Source organism: Toxotes jaculatrix, chromosome 11, assembly GCF_017976425.1.
Source record: "Toxotes jaculatrix isolate fToxJac2 chromosome 11, fToxJac2.pri, whole genome shotgun sequence".
Classification (NCBI taxonomy): domain Eukaryota; kingdom Metazoa; phylum Chordata; class Actinopteri; family Toxotidae; genus Toxotes; species Toxotes jaculatrix.
Window position 1 is genome coordinate 6158266 of NC_054404.1, and position 14282 is coordinate 6172547.

General features: G+C 41.2%; 1 protein-coding gene across 3 annotated transcripts in view; it reads right to left on the minus strand.

The window, feature by feature from the left end:
- The window catches only part of LOC121189566 (girdin-like), a 63344-nt gene that overhangs the window by 41981 nt on the left and 7081 nt on the right, over positions 1-14282 (minus strand). For all 3 annotated transcript variants that reach the window (XM_041049830.1, XM_041049829.1, XM_041049831.1), the window contains exon 3: positions 10785-10893. In XM_041049830.1, the coding sequence (XP_040905764.1) occupies positions 10785-10893 (109 nt within the window). The remainder of the gene's footprint in view (positions 1-10784; positions 10894-14282) is intronic.

Below are 14282 nucleotides of genomic sequence, written 5' to 3' on the forward strand. Positions count from 1 at the left end.
GTCATGAGTTTCTGATGCATTTTCTCTTATTTTTAATCTTTATTCTGTACCTGAAATTTATAGCAGTTAAAACACTGCAGGACTAATGCAGACTAGATGTTTGATCGTGGTAACCCACCATCCAGAGAGGGAAATTAAATTGCCACTCACAAACCATAGGGTTCTGACTGCTCAAGGAGCTGGAAATAGAAGGAAACAGCCAAAATATGGAGGTTATCAATAAGCACAAGAGCTTCAAATTAAGGCACTCAAGTCCAACCAACTTTATTTGTATGGTGATAAAGCAGAATAATGAATGAGCTCCTAATACAGCACTTTAAATATATTGCCAGTCAAATGTACTGTATTTTTGAGAGATATGGGTAATAACATACTTTGATGATTAGCTGCAGGCTGACAACAAAGCTAAACTACAGTAGCCTAATATGCCTCTTGGATTAACTGGCAAAGGCTTAGCTCTCATACATAAAACATGATGGACACTGCAGGAGAGAGACCCGCCGCCACAATGAGCATGTCATGGTGATGTGCTACAATCACTGAGAAGCATGCATGTGCACACGCATGCTAACAAAGCTTTCAAATGGAAAGTTTTCCCTGCCTCGCTGCAGCTGTGACAGCAGAAACGTCCTTGGCTCGGTCACTGTGTCACTCTTTAATATTCACTATCTAATCGTCACACATGGGGAATGTGGGAAAAGCCGATCATTTAAATTTTAAAGAGCCAATATTCATACAGAGAGGGAGAGAGTGATGAGGCAGAAAAAAGGAGGGGAGGATGGAGAAAGAAAGAATGCGAGAAAGAAAGACGCAGCTTTGATCGCATCACTTCTCACTCCAGGCACGCAGGGTTGAGCTGCCTCCTTCTCTCTTCTTCCTCTTCTCAGCATCTTTCCTTTTTTCCCCCCATCCCCCTATTCCTGACACCGTGTTGCTGTATTATTGATTCCAGCAGGATTCACAGCTCCTCAGCACTGGCTCCTCTTCCAGCCCACGGAGACATTTAGACAGACGAGGTGTCGGTTAAAGGAGAGCTTGTCAAACACAATGGAATTTACTCACTCAGTATATTTTGTCTGTATGCATACAGTGAGCAAATACATGTGAAATCAATGCAATAAAATCTTCAAGTCACACCTGCAGGTCTGTTAAGAACTGACAATACTTTAACAAACTGACCTGCATGTTCCTCCTTATGCTCTTGATATACTTATAATAAGATTATGAGGTGGGTATGATTCTGAGCTCTGCATCCTACTCCATTGTGTTCAGCTAAATATGGGTTGAGCAGACATCTGCTGACAACAGAGATAATATTCTTCTGATCGAGACAGTAGCCTGGTAGACAACACACACACACACAGGGCTGTGAATGCAATACATGGCCAGGGCTGTGCTAAGATTAGGATTAGTAGTGCATGTGCTCTTAGAGGAGGTAAGCATGTATGTGTGGGGGTCTGTATATAAGTGGTGTCAGTGGAAAGGTTATAAGGCTGCTGTGTTTCTGTCTCACAGGAGCCCTGTCTGTTAACCCAGCCCTCCCCAACACACACACACACACCTCCCTACAACTCCTTCCCATGTATCCACCCAAGCACAAGTTCCGCTAGCAGCACAGCTTTAACAGGGGGCTAATTGTACTGCTGTGTGTGTGTATGTGTGTGTGTGCGTGTGTGTATTTGTTCGTGCATGTACGCACAAATGCTGCCTGAACCCTGAAAGCCTGAATCACACCCATTCTGCAGACGTGGAGTGTTACCATAGAAACGAGGAGATGGGTTTATTCTCCCAATGCTAGAGAGCCTGACACACATAGTACAGTGCATGTTCAAACCCACATGCGTGCACATACACACACATTCACACACATTCTCACACACACACACACACACACACACACACACACACACACACACACACACACACACACACACACACACACACACACACACACACACACACACACACACTCTCCTGGGTATGGCACTGCGGACTTCTCTCCTGCTGAAAAACTGCAGAGATTATGAACTTGAAAAGGTTATTACCACCAACAATGGGAAGGAGCATGCTTCCTCTTTCTCTCACATCCACCACACAAACACAGAGACCACTTAACACTACATCCCCATGAACTGAATCAATGCAAACAAAGCTTTTCCAGCGGTTCAGACCTATAATAGACCCATAAAAACACAATAGCTTATTGGAGGGATGACTAAAGGCTTTCCTCTCATGCTTTTTTTCGCTCTTACTCAGAGTCAGGAACTAGCATTTTGACATGAAAAACAAAAATCTTTCTCAAGAGTTATTGTATGTGGATGAAAGCTGGCAGCAAGCAGCTAAATTAGGGTCATATCAACAAAGGCAGGACATCTTTTAAATTAGGTTTAAAGAAGTGCTAAGGAGATTTAAAAAATAGCCTTAATAACAATGTTAAATCTCTTCTACTGAGAACGTCAGTATTATTAGTGGAGTAGTTCAGACGGAAGAGATCAAACAAAGGTGTGTTGTTGTTTTTTTCAACTTAAACAATTTCTTTCTTTCTTTTTTAAATTTTTGTCAATGAAGCCCTGCAAAACAACAAGAGAGCCTTTAACTCAAAAATAATTAATTATGGACAATTAATCACTGCAAGGTTCAACTAATTATTATTATCACATAGTTCCTGGTTATGTGCAAATTTCATTTAAAAAGAAGGAAAATAAAGCCAATATGCTTGGTGAACTAATAATTCATTAGATTTGCCCTGACAAAAAAAAGAAAGAAAAAAAAATCAACAGTTGCTCTTGGTTCAACTGTAAACTGCACTGAAAAGAACAGCAGTCGGGGTCTACTGTTGGCCAGATGGACAGATCATCTATTACATGAGGAGGAGGAGAGAACGAGCCATTAGTACCCTGTTTCTTTTGTTCTACGCTGTTATCTATCAGCCAGAGTGCTTTTTACAACAGAGCCCTGAGGCTGAACGAGTGGACGGGTTGATCCTGCTGCTGGTCTCAAAGGTGGAGGCAGGTGGGATGGGGAAGCCCAACACCATAGCACAACTCCACCCCCCCCCCCCCCCCCCCCCCCCCCGCCCCCTTTCCCCCAACCCATCACCCCAGGGCTCTGCTTCACACTAGCTGGAAAAGTTCACACAAGCACACACACATACACACCCATGTCATTCTATGCAATTTTAGTCATTGCAATTAGGCGTCATTCAAATGAAGTCTGATTGTTTCGGATGATTGTTCTTTGAAGTCTAATCTACTGTTTTCAATTCAGTTTAATTTGCTAAACAGACACTAAACTTGTCGAGCAGCTGCGATAATTGTTTTCTGCAGCGACGGTTTAGAGCAAAGGTTTTTCCTTGGCATAGCCTATTACAACTACTACTTCAAAATTAGAATTTTAAGGCTGGACTTTATTTTTTTCCCAGCACAGAGCAGTGACTACTGCAGACACAAAACACATGCTCTGGTTCAGTGGTAGAAAAGAAGAACCCAGCTTCTAGCTTCCCCTTAATACAGCACCTCTGCGAGCATTTAAAATAGCTCCCTTTCAGCATATGGGAACCTACTCTACATCAAAACTGCCAGAAATTCCCCTTCACATGTACTCATGTCTCATTAGGCACATGCACAAACACACAAAGTAAGTTCTTGCAGACATGTATGCACACTTACAGGCATGCTGAGTTATTTTGGTAAGCCCATGTTCACTTCCCCACTCAAGGCAGTGATTATACAGTATGATGTGACTGGTGAGTGGTTGTGGGTGTAAACGGGAACACGGCTCAACATGAAGGCTGAAAGCTCAAAAACAGTTGGGATGTTTGTGTAAACAAATATGTCTCAGAATAAGTGACTGTTTACAGTAATTCGAAAGCCAGCAGCAATAAATGACAGTTGAATGACATTTACTGGAATCATTCAAACAAATCAGTTTCACCAGAATGGGATGTGTAACTGCGTCACAGTGTACTGAACACTTGAAAACTGTTAATTGCAGAAACAAGTAACAGATATTGACTTTTTGGAGCACTCCACAATTAAGGGTATGACTAGTTCTTAATAGAGTCAGTTATTTAATTAGGGATATTAGTTATAATGTCGTGTAGCAGCCATTTTTAAGTCTATTTTTCCTCATGTTGCAGCCAAAGCATTTACAACTACTCCAAAGCAAGTATAGGTATCGGTTAAGGAATAAAAAAAAAAAAAAACAAGGCTTAAAAACTTTAAGTATATTTTATGGCTTGAGCCAGATCAAGTCCATTCACCGCTGAATTAAATTAAACTCCCCTGTTCAACTCCATTAAGAGAAGTCTGGCTGCTTGCTGCCTATGGGATTTGTTTAAAAACCCAGCTAGTTAGATAGCTACTACAGCATCATCAACAGGGTATTCAGACTAACTAGCATGTGAGTCTGCATGACAACACAAATTTCAGCCTGCAGCTACAAGCACATGCCCTAATAAACTGATTTGCTCATGACTGATGCAGAAAGGGGCAGAAAGGCAAGGAGTCAATGGGGAATTCCGGACTCGTAAAAGACGATACACAAAACATATGGGTGAATATTTCTAGTTCTAGTCGAAGGCAGTAAAGTACAAATAAGTTACTGCCTCAGTCAGTAACTGCTGACTTGAGGCAAAACCTGTAATTACAAGGATTAAAATGGATTGTCTCCATTTCTGATGAAATCAAAAACAAAAACAACCATCCACAGCTACAGTGCGTTGCAGCATATTGTGTGTGTGTGTATGTGTGTCTGTGTTTCAGCTTCACTCTGGCCCTGTAACAGAACATCTTTGTGATGCTTTGGGTCAGCAAGGAAAAAAAATCCAGCCTCTTGTGCCCCAAATCAGGCAGTTAAGTGAACTGTATTCCTGAAGTCTTCTACATCTTAATAAATGCTTAACTGAGAAGAACATGTACAGAAAAATGAGTTTAAAATAAATGTATTTTAGAGAGCAGGTGAAAAGGCAACAAACAAGTTTAGTATTGTCAGTAATTAAACAAGTGTGTTCTTTCAACTGACAGAGAAGGCAAGGGAGGGGGACAGTCACGTCATTTCAAAGGTTTAACCCTCATGCTTATTCAGGTTTAATGTTGGCAGAGAGGACGTAGACTGTGACAGTGTTCCAACTAACAAACATTTCAAGTCTGGATTAACTGTATCCATTACTGAATGCTCATTAAACAAACAGCAAAGATCAAATCAGGGAGAAAGAGGCTAAAATTATGAAATGTTCCAGTTTTTATATGTCTCCCCAGGGGCATGAAAATATTCTCATGCTGTTCTCTGATAAAAATAAGCCTACAGATGATGACAAGACAAATAACAGCTAAAGATGGCCTGACGGCCTATATTACCTATTCTGAGAGCTTTACCCTTAGAACCCTGCAAAGCTTTGGGGCCAGGTCCACTCAGCATGAATAGTGGCCTCTGTTACCATTTAAACAGTCAAAACAGAGCTCCCAGCCTTTACGCCACACCCTAAACCAAAAGGGTAGCAAACAGAGGACAGGACTGCTCTTATTTCCAGGAGTAAGATCTAAAGCTTTTTTTTAAAGAAGGGAGCAGAGGAAAATCTTACTTCTAACCTCACATCAATGCAAATCTACCTGCAATAAAACAAACTGACATTGAACAGCATCCACTGGAGCTTACAGAGTTGTATAAAACTGTCCAACTCAAGTAACCATTTTTTTCTTTCAAAAAAAAAAAAAAAGAAAAACGGATATTACCCCTCCTGTCAGTTTTGACATTGAATGGCACCAGATGTTCCCCAAGTCTGATTTTCATAAACCAGGATAAAGGGATTCACTTAGCAAGCTTTGAGAAAAGCCAGTAAAGACACAAAGAATTCAGTTCAGCTGGCTGAGGCTCTGTATTACATCCCCCTTAAGAATGCCAAACCAAGGCCACTAAATTAAAAAGAGGCCCAGCGTATATTTGGACTGACCACCAGAGAAATGAAACCTTCCTTGGACACTGCTGTACAGAAACAACAGAGTAACCGGAAAAGTTAATATCCCACTCTGGAAGCAGAAATGTGATAATAACATAATTACATTATAAAAAAAATATGTCACCACATTCATCGTAACATTTAAAATACACAGTACATTCATATGGACAAGCGCACAGACACACACATACGTTTACAGCTGTTCAGCCTTGATCTCTTCACCATATTCTGAAATCAATGCCTGAAGCTCGTCTAGACATTGACCAACTCCCACACGATCTACTGCACCAGAATAACAAAGACTCAAAACACAGACACACAAACATGCACACTGACACACACTCCTTTATAGGCAAGTTCAGCCCAAGAGAGCTCAGACTATAACATGAAAACCATGATTATTGAATTTCTGGCCTTGCACCAATTCACTCTTCACAACTGCTGCACAAAGTCGATTCCCATGTGGGAAACGACACACACATGTACACACACACACGCTGCTAGGATTACATCTCACATGAGGGACAGAGAGGAGGAGAGGAAAAGTAGTCAGGATGAGGAATGGGGGAGGAGAGGGACAAAGTCTCAGGAAAGGTCCTCCACTGTCTGCCTCTGACGGTTCAAAAAGGTTAATGAATTAGTTTTCTCTTGACAGCAGAAGATCATTTGACGAGTTGGCAAGGGCTCCAATTCAATAAGGTCTTCCCGTCCTCCTCCCTCCCAGACACTCTGAATGAAATATAGTGCTTTTATAGAAGAGACAGTACATCTATGTGCACCACTTTTTATAAAGCACTGCCTTCAGTAACGTATTTACTTTATGTTGTACAAATTTAGCTCATGTTCATGCATTATGTTTCTAAACATTTGCTCTGTTGACATACAGTGATATCCGTATCTAGGGAGTGCTTTTTAACCGATTCTGATCAAAGGTTACTGGGAAAATTTAATTAAAAGAGTCTTAAGTGAGATCAATTTATTGAATCAGAGGAAGCAACCAACCATACAGGGCTTCCACTCCGAGTCCTCTTTCAAAGTGCTGAGTGGCACAGTAAATTGAAAATCTGCTAAATCCATCAGCCTAAGACCTGAGTGGTTTTGTCTTCATCCATATGGCTCTGGAAATGTGAAACCGGTAAGCGACAAACCAACTACAGGAAAAAACCACAAAAGCATATATCAAAGCCAGTTTTACTCTTCATTAACCCAATAAAAACCAGCTCCTAAAGACTTTAAACCAGAGACTGAGTGTGGGTAGGTACAGCGTGATCCATAGGTTAGTATTTATGACAAGTGTGTGCTGTTTTGGCTCTGTATTCCAGCACAACAGATGTGTACAGTAGAAAGTGCTGAAGAGCTGAATTTCATCTTCCATACCGGGTAAACCATGTAGGAAATGTAGCCCTTTTTGTAGCCTCCAAATTTGTGAACAGCACACTTGGGGGTAAAAAATAAAAATAGGCCACACTGTTCAACAAATATAGAAATGTTAACACCCTCAGATTAAAGCTGACAGCCAGAATTTTAATCCTGAAGTCACTGTTACATTTCAAATCCAATGTGCAGGAGTACAGAGCCTAACAACAAAAGACGTGTCACTGTCCAAATATTCATAGACTGTGACAGAACAAATGTTGATGCAGTTCTGCTTCATAGTCCTTATGTTTTTGTCTGTCTCTGGCTTACTGACTAAACTGTCCATCTCTTTCTCAGTCAGACTCATCTCTCATACTTGTCCTCTTCCCTTCCTTCCAAGAGTTCTTGGATTCTGTGTCTTAGCCTGCTTATCCCCATTACTAACCTGAGTCAGTGTCCTCGCTCTGATCAGATGCTGCAATTATTGCAGCTGCTAATCATCTAAAAAAAGGCTCTATCACCTGTAAATCAAAGAGTGGGAGATCCAAGGGAAATGCATGAAGGAACTGATATAAATCAAAGAGCAAACAATCAAGAGGGTCTGAACCAAACAAGTGATGTCTACTCATGGTTTTCTATGTCATCCAACCCTAAATTCTTAGATAGTACTAAAGCACTGATAGCTACATGTAATCAAGAACCACATTACAGTGTGCCTTTTGTATGTAATGTGCACTAAAATGTGCACTTAAACAGGCAAGTCCAGCTCACTGAATGACTTGTGGTCGGTTAAGCTTTTAAAAGGCCATCAAGGGGGCAGACAGACACACAGCAAGGACAGCGGGGATTTTACCTGTAGGTGGTCTGTGTGAGGCAGAGCCACACAAGTGGCTGAACAATAGTGTGACCAGGAGGTCAACAGAGCGATGCAGGGACAAATAGTGAAGATTAACAAAACACTGTAGACGAACAAGAGATTGTTGGCTTACGACGTCGTCCTCAAGCTAAAAAGACTCAGACTACTATGGGTTAAATGCCGCCAAAACAAATAAATGACATAAATCTTGTCTTGAATTTAGATCCCCAAACAAAACAACACCAGAAACACTCAATCATAACAGCACATTTTTCAAAAAGGGATCAGAAAACTTACTTTGCATCTGCTGATGTCCCTGTATTGAATACTTCACACAGACCAATTTATGAGTCAACTTTAAGACAGAACAATGATTCAGTTCAATTCAGTACATTTTCAAAACATTCTGAAATCTGCTGAGCAGAAGTAAAACTTTCCAAAGAATTAAAAAAAGCAACTGAAAGTAAACAGGAAATTGTACAGATGAACTTGATTAGAACAACGTATTACAAAGTTTACAAAGTACCCGTCCATTCAATGGCAAAAAAGGCCATTTCAAATTCTCTGTATTGTTTTCTTTTCAACAAAGAAGGTCGGTGGTTTTGCAAAAATATGCTGGATCCTGAGAGACAAAGATACAGAGTATGTCCTGTATTTAAATCGAGTCACCCAGAAGCTGCCAGTAATGTCCTTAACCCTTCCCGTCATCTCATCATCTGCTGGTGACTACTTAACCCCAACAGCCACTGACCCAACCACTGACCGTGAGGCAGATAATTCTGCGGGCCCTTTGAGGCGGCCTAGTGGAGCTTTTGTAGGCTTATAGCGTCAAAGTCTACACAATAGGCTGATTGTTTAAATAAGATGGCCCAGGATGTTCCAGTCTTAACAGGATGTTAAGAACTGAGGCAAGACAGACCTAACAAATCAATTAACCAATCACTGACAATCATCTCTTGATTTTAGACACAAAAGCAGCAGATTTATATATTAAAAAAAACAACTTTAAGAATTAACCAGTGTTATTCTAACACTAACAAGTTCCAGAAAAGATCTGGCTTAAAGCTATAGTGAGCCTTACAATTGATTGTTATGCCATTTCATATTTCTTTACTTGAATGCTGCCATTTATATGACAAGTAGGTGCCTTTACACAATCAGCCACAGCCCCTGAGGATATGGGTCACAGTCCTAAGTCTTAAGTGTGGGAAACCCGTGTCTCTGTGTGTGCGACTGCATGACCATGATAACATTTCTGAACTCAATGCACTGTCGCAACAGCATGCTGGGTCACGCTCAATTCCTGGCTATCACAAACACATTTCAGACACTGTTGCAGCAACGTAGTGAATCATATTCTCTCTGGACTGTTTCAATTCACTAAGCTCACAGGTTTCACAATTGACAAAACAGTTGCACAAAGCAAAGAACGGACACTGTGTATTTAAGTAATACTGTATGACAGCAGACTGTAACGGGAAACACTTAAGGCCAAAGAACTGCACAACTGCAGCAACTTTTGCATCTAGGCTCATCTATAGACTGCAAACCATTATCTAAGCTGTTTGACACAATATGTATTTAAGTGCTGCGTGTGAGAAGTGTAGGACTCACTGATATCTTGTTATCAAAGAGCCCCCCTCCCCACCCCCCACACACGCACACACACACACACACACCCTTCCTCCTCCACTTTCACTTCAGCCCATTAAATTAATCTCAATCATTTCCTTTTTGTCAAAGTAATGATTAACTGTGGTGAGAACACATACTGACATGTTTAAGGGCCTGATGAGCTGATATTGTGCTGAGCCTGAACATAAGATAAGACTTCCCTACATGTGACTTGATGTGCTTCTATCACCCTCACATCTCTCTGACTAAAGTTTCCAAGTCTGTCTTGTTGACATAAAAGTCATGTTTTCTTGTTTTGGTTCCTGTCTCTGTCTGTCTCTGCGACAAACTGAATCCAAATTAGGGCTGATACATATATCAAGATCATCATCCCAGAGGGAAATGGCGAGCAAGTTTATTTTTGAGATGAGAAGAAAAGTAAATTTCGGCAAAAAACAACATAAAATAAATACCAGACATTTATCAGAGTAAGCAGGAGAAGCAGAACCACATCAGTGGCTTTATGTGTTTCGCATTCCTGATGTAACATCTGGACTGGGGTCATGATACCACATCACACAGATTCACACACACACACACACACACACACACACACACACACACACACACACACACACACACACACACACACACACACACACACACACACACACACGCACACACACACCTGCAAATATATCTCTGTTTATACTGCCAAGTCTTTATGTGGCATATGCTTGCGCAGACACACTCAATTCTATGTGTGCGAGTGAAAGCTGTACTGTGTGACTAGACCTAAAAACCTGCCGTCTGAATGCAGACCACAGATGAACGTGTTTATACAGGTTATTCATCCTGATTTTACCCATATCAGTAGATCTATGATCTCTCAACTTCCACCCTCAACATGAACATTGCTGAACACCCTCGCCTTCTGACGAAGCAAAAAGAGGAACACGTGATATCTGACTTTGCAGCTTGCTCAGCTGAAATCAATCTTACCTGATAATAGGTTTTAATCTGCCGGATGAGGATAGAAAGGTTCTGGATGCGCAGTGTGGGGTCATTGTTTACTTTCTTGTTGGTCCTCTGCACCGTGGCCTTAGGATTTCTGTGGGGGGGGAAAAAACATCATGCTGTTATTTCATCACTGTTTGCAGCAAAGATAAATGTCAGCTGAAGATGTGGACAGACTCATTTTAAACTTAATGTTACTACATGTGTGTGTTGCTGGCTTGTTTTCAGTTTGACAGTGTGTTGCTTTGTGTGACGGGTCTGTGAACGACAAACACAACATTAACAGCAAAGTGACAATGGACCCTTGTTTAAGTGCCATGGTGCCATAACCATGTTAAAGAAACCACAGACGCATTAAAAGACAGAGCCACATAAAAAAGCTGTTTTGAAACACTGACAAATTCTACAATGCATCCTCTGTAGACTATGCTTCAAACTTCTGAGAAAGGTTTCATTAGCATGGTAAAGATAGTAAACAGTATCTGAGCTCAGAAATAAGGTCAGTAATTCTTTCTTTAACCATGCTCTCCATTTCTTTGCATTTGCCTGAATCAAAGTATCTTCTTAGTGCTTGCAGAAGAGGCTCTGTGTTTATCTGACTGCGTGTTTCCCCAGGGACTTTAAAAGGAGCATGCATGACAACTGATGTTATCACGGGTGTCAACATGTTTTAGTGAGCCTCACAGACATTCCACACTCTAACACAGTACCACCTCCCCAGCTGCTCTCATCTACTACAAACTACCATTTGCATATCTACTGAAATTACCTTTGGAATATCAAATCTCATTTCACGTCAAACCTCTTTTGAAACCACGTTTACTGACAAGATGATTGGTGTAACTAACTAATGCAAAAACCAGTCCTTCCAATTTGTCTGTCTGTATTGCTGTCTCTTTGGAGAGCTTGACATGCTAACTGTCAGTCACATGGAGAGTACTTGTATCAGCTAATTACTTTCCCATGTATTATCTGTAAAGTTAGCATGCCAGGGCTCCTAACTGCCACCCCTGACAGCACGAGAAGTATTGATTAAAATCTTGTTCAAATGGTAGTATTTGCATAGTTACGAGTTAAAGGTTAAACAGATGAATACTATGCAAGACCTGTGGCCTTAAGGCGATATTTAATGATCCCCCAAGAGAAATTCCTATTTCCTAGACTGCCCACTTTACAGAGCAGAGGTGGTGACAAAGCAGAGAGCGAGCGAGCTGATCTGGTTTCACCAGGCAGCAGAGTGAGACTTTAAAAGAGTGAACAGTCATACTTTACTGACCTCAAATGTCTTGTGTATGGCAGTGGGATTTGGCTTTCACACCTAGGTCTCCCATTCTACTTTGACTCTTTTCATACAATGTAATTGTTCTGCATAGATCTTTTTTTTTCAAATACATGATCGGAGCACTACTGGAGAAAAGCAGTGGTCAAATGAAATGCAGCACGGTTGGAATAACTGACTGATTATACAATCAAATATCAAGATAAACATCACACGTATTTTTTGAAATTTCACTGTTCATACAGATGTTAGAAATTTTAGTTGTTAAAATAATCAATAATGTAATTTGTTCTGGCACACTGAGAGCAGCATGTTCTAACAGTGTCATTCTTTGTCTACCTTGTACTGAGCCCAAGAGGGAAAAATAGTAAAATCCCACCTACCCATCCTTAAAAAACCACCCCTGTAATTTATTTATGATACATTTGCCCTGGGATCGTCTTGGAAAACAACCCTACTCATGTACTTGAGACTGTCGGAGCCTCACATCAACACTGTTAGAGAGCAGGTCTCTTTTTCATGATAAGCACATCAGACTTCAAAGCATGTACATCCCATGACCTATATATGAGGGTCAACATGCCCTGAGTAGGGGGAGGAGAGTCCTGGCTGCTTGTGAATATATGCATGCAAGCATGCATGCAGAGGGGAGCACATGTGTAGTCATGCATGTGTTTTCACGTCTGCATCTGTGCTCTTCCACTCCAGAATAGAACAAACATATCTGCGTCTGTATACAGCTTTATAATGGTTTATCCTGAAATACCACAAAGGCAGTACATTTTTTATTTACATTACCAGCCTCACTTTGTTTGAGAGAGGTCATCGGTGAAGGATTCTTTATCTTCCTCAAGGACATTCAGCTTGGTGGATTCTTACAGTCACAGGGGACTTCTCACTGAATAGCCTCTTCCTAATCAGTACACTGTGCTGCTGCCCCGTTTCTACTGAGACCAATAAAACATCTATTTCACATTAACTAAACCAAACAATAGGGACCCAATTTTTTATACATATATACTCACACATACATATGCATATCTCAGAATCCCGACAATCATTTTTTTTCTAATTTAATTGATGACCAAAAAACAGTGTTAAAATCTGCAATAATTTGCTTCAATAGCTTAACCCAAAGACACAAAATCTAATAAAATTAAACAAGTATTACATAACAAAGAAAAAAGGGCTGAAATTCAGATCTCATATGAAAAAGCAGGTCTCTCAAGTCAACTGGCTGCAATGTGGATGTGTTAATTAGCCTTTTAATCAGCCTCCACCCTAAAACACACACAGGCGCACACACACACAGGCACACACAAATTCATGCTAATGAGGAGGACACAGGGCTCTTTTTAATAGTGGTCTAAATGAACAGTCATGTGACCTCCCCATCTCCCCCCTCCATACACACTCAGCCCCTTTCGAGGTCCATAGTAGGGGGTCTATTTAACCCATTAATTAAAAAGCACAGAGGAGGCTGTAATCCTGTCATGGCGAGGAGGGTAATGTGGTGAATGAGGTGTGTGCGAGAGAAAAAAAAAGAGGCTGAAGGAGAGAAAAACAGCAAGCAACAAGAAAGGGTTCCTATTCACACATTCCATCGACGTCAAGAGTCAGCCAAGAACATGGTGGCCACAACAAGAAGAACATGATGACGCTACATAATTCACCCCACGTTTCTTTGGCTGCATCTCAGATTCCACGCATACAAGGACGAGACAGACCAACCCCCCTGTGGATGAGCAGGCGAATTAATACAGGGACTTAAAACGGTAAGAGGAGTCAAAAATCCCCTTTATTGCCTCGCTCCCTGTTCCTGCTGATGCAGTAAACTTAAGACTTTACAGATTAGTGATAGGCAGGCAGAAAGACAGCTAAACAGCCAGCAAGACAGACAACTAGTCAGCAAGTCAGACAGACGGCCAGTCAATAAGCCGGTGCTGTCGATAGGCGCTGCAGCCGTATGTGGAGCCTCGGGCCACTGGGTTTTCTCCTCTCATCTCCTGCATTTGATTGGCTGGATAGGTTAGGGAGTAGTGTTAACCTATATATGACAGGCTACATTACAGTCAGCATGGGCAGCCAGGCACATACCCATACACACACACACACACACAGACAGAAAGCAGGCTAAATACACACACACAAAGAAAAAATGCAGGCTACATTTGGCCACGTGCTGGGGATAGAGCTTATGAGCT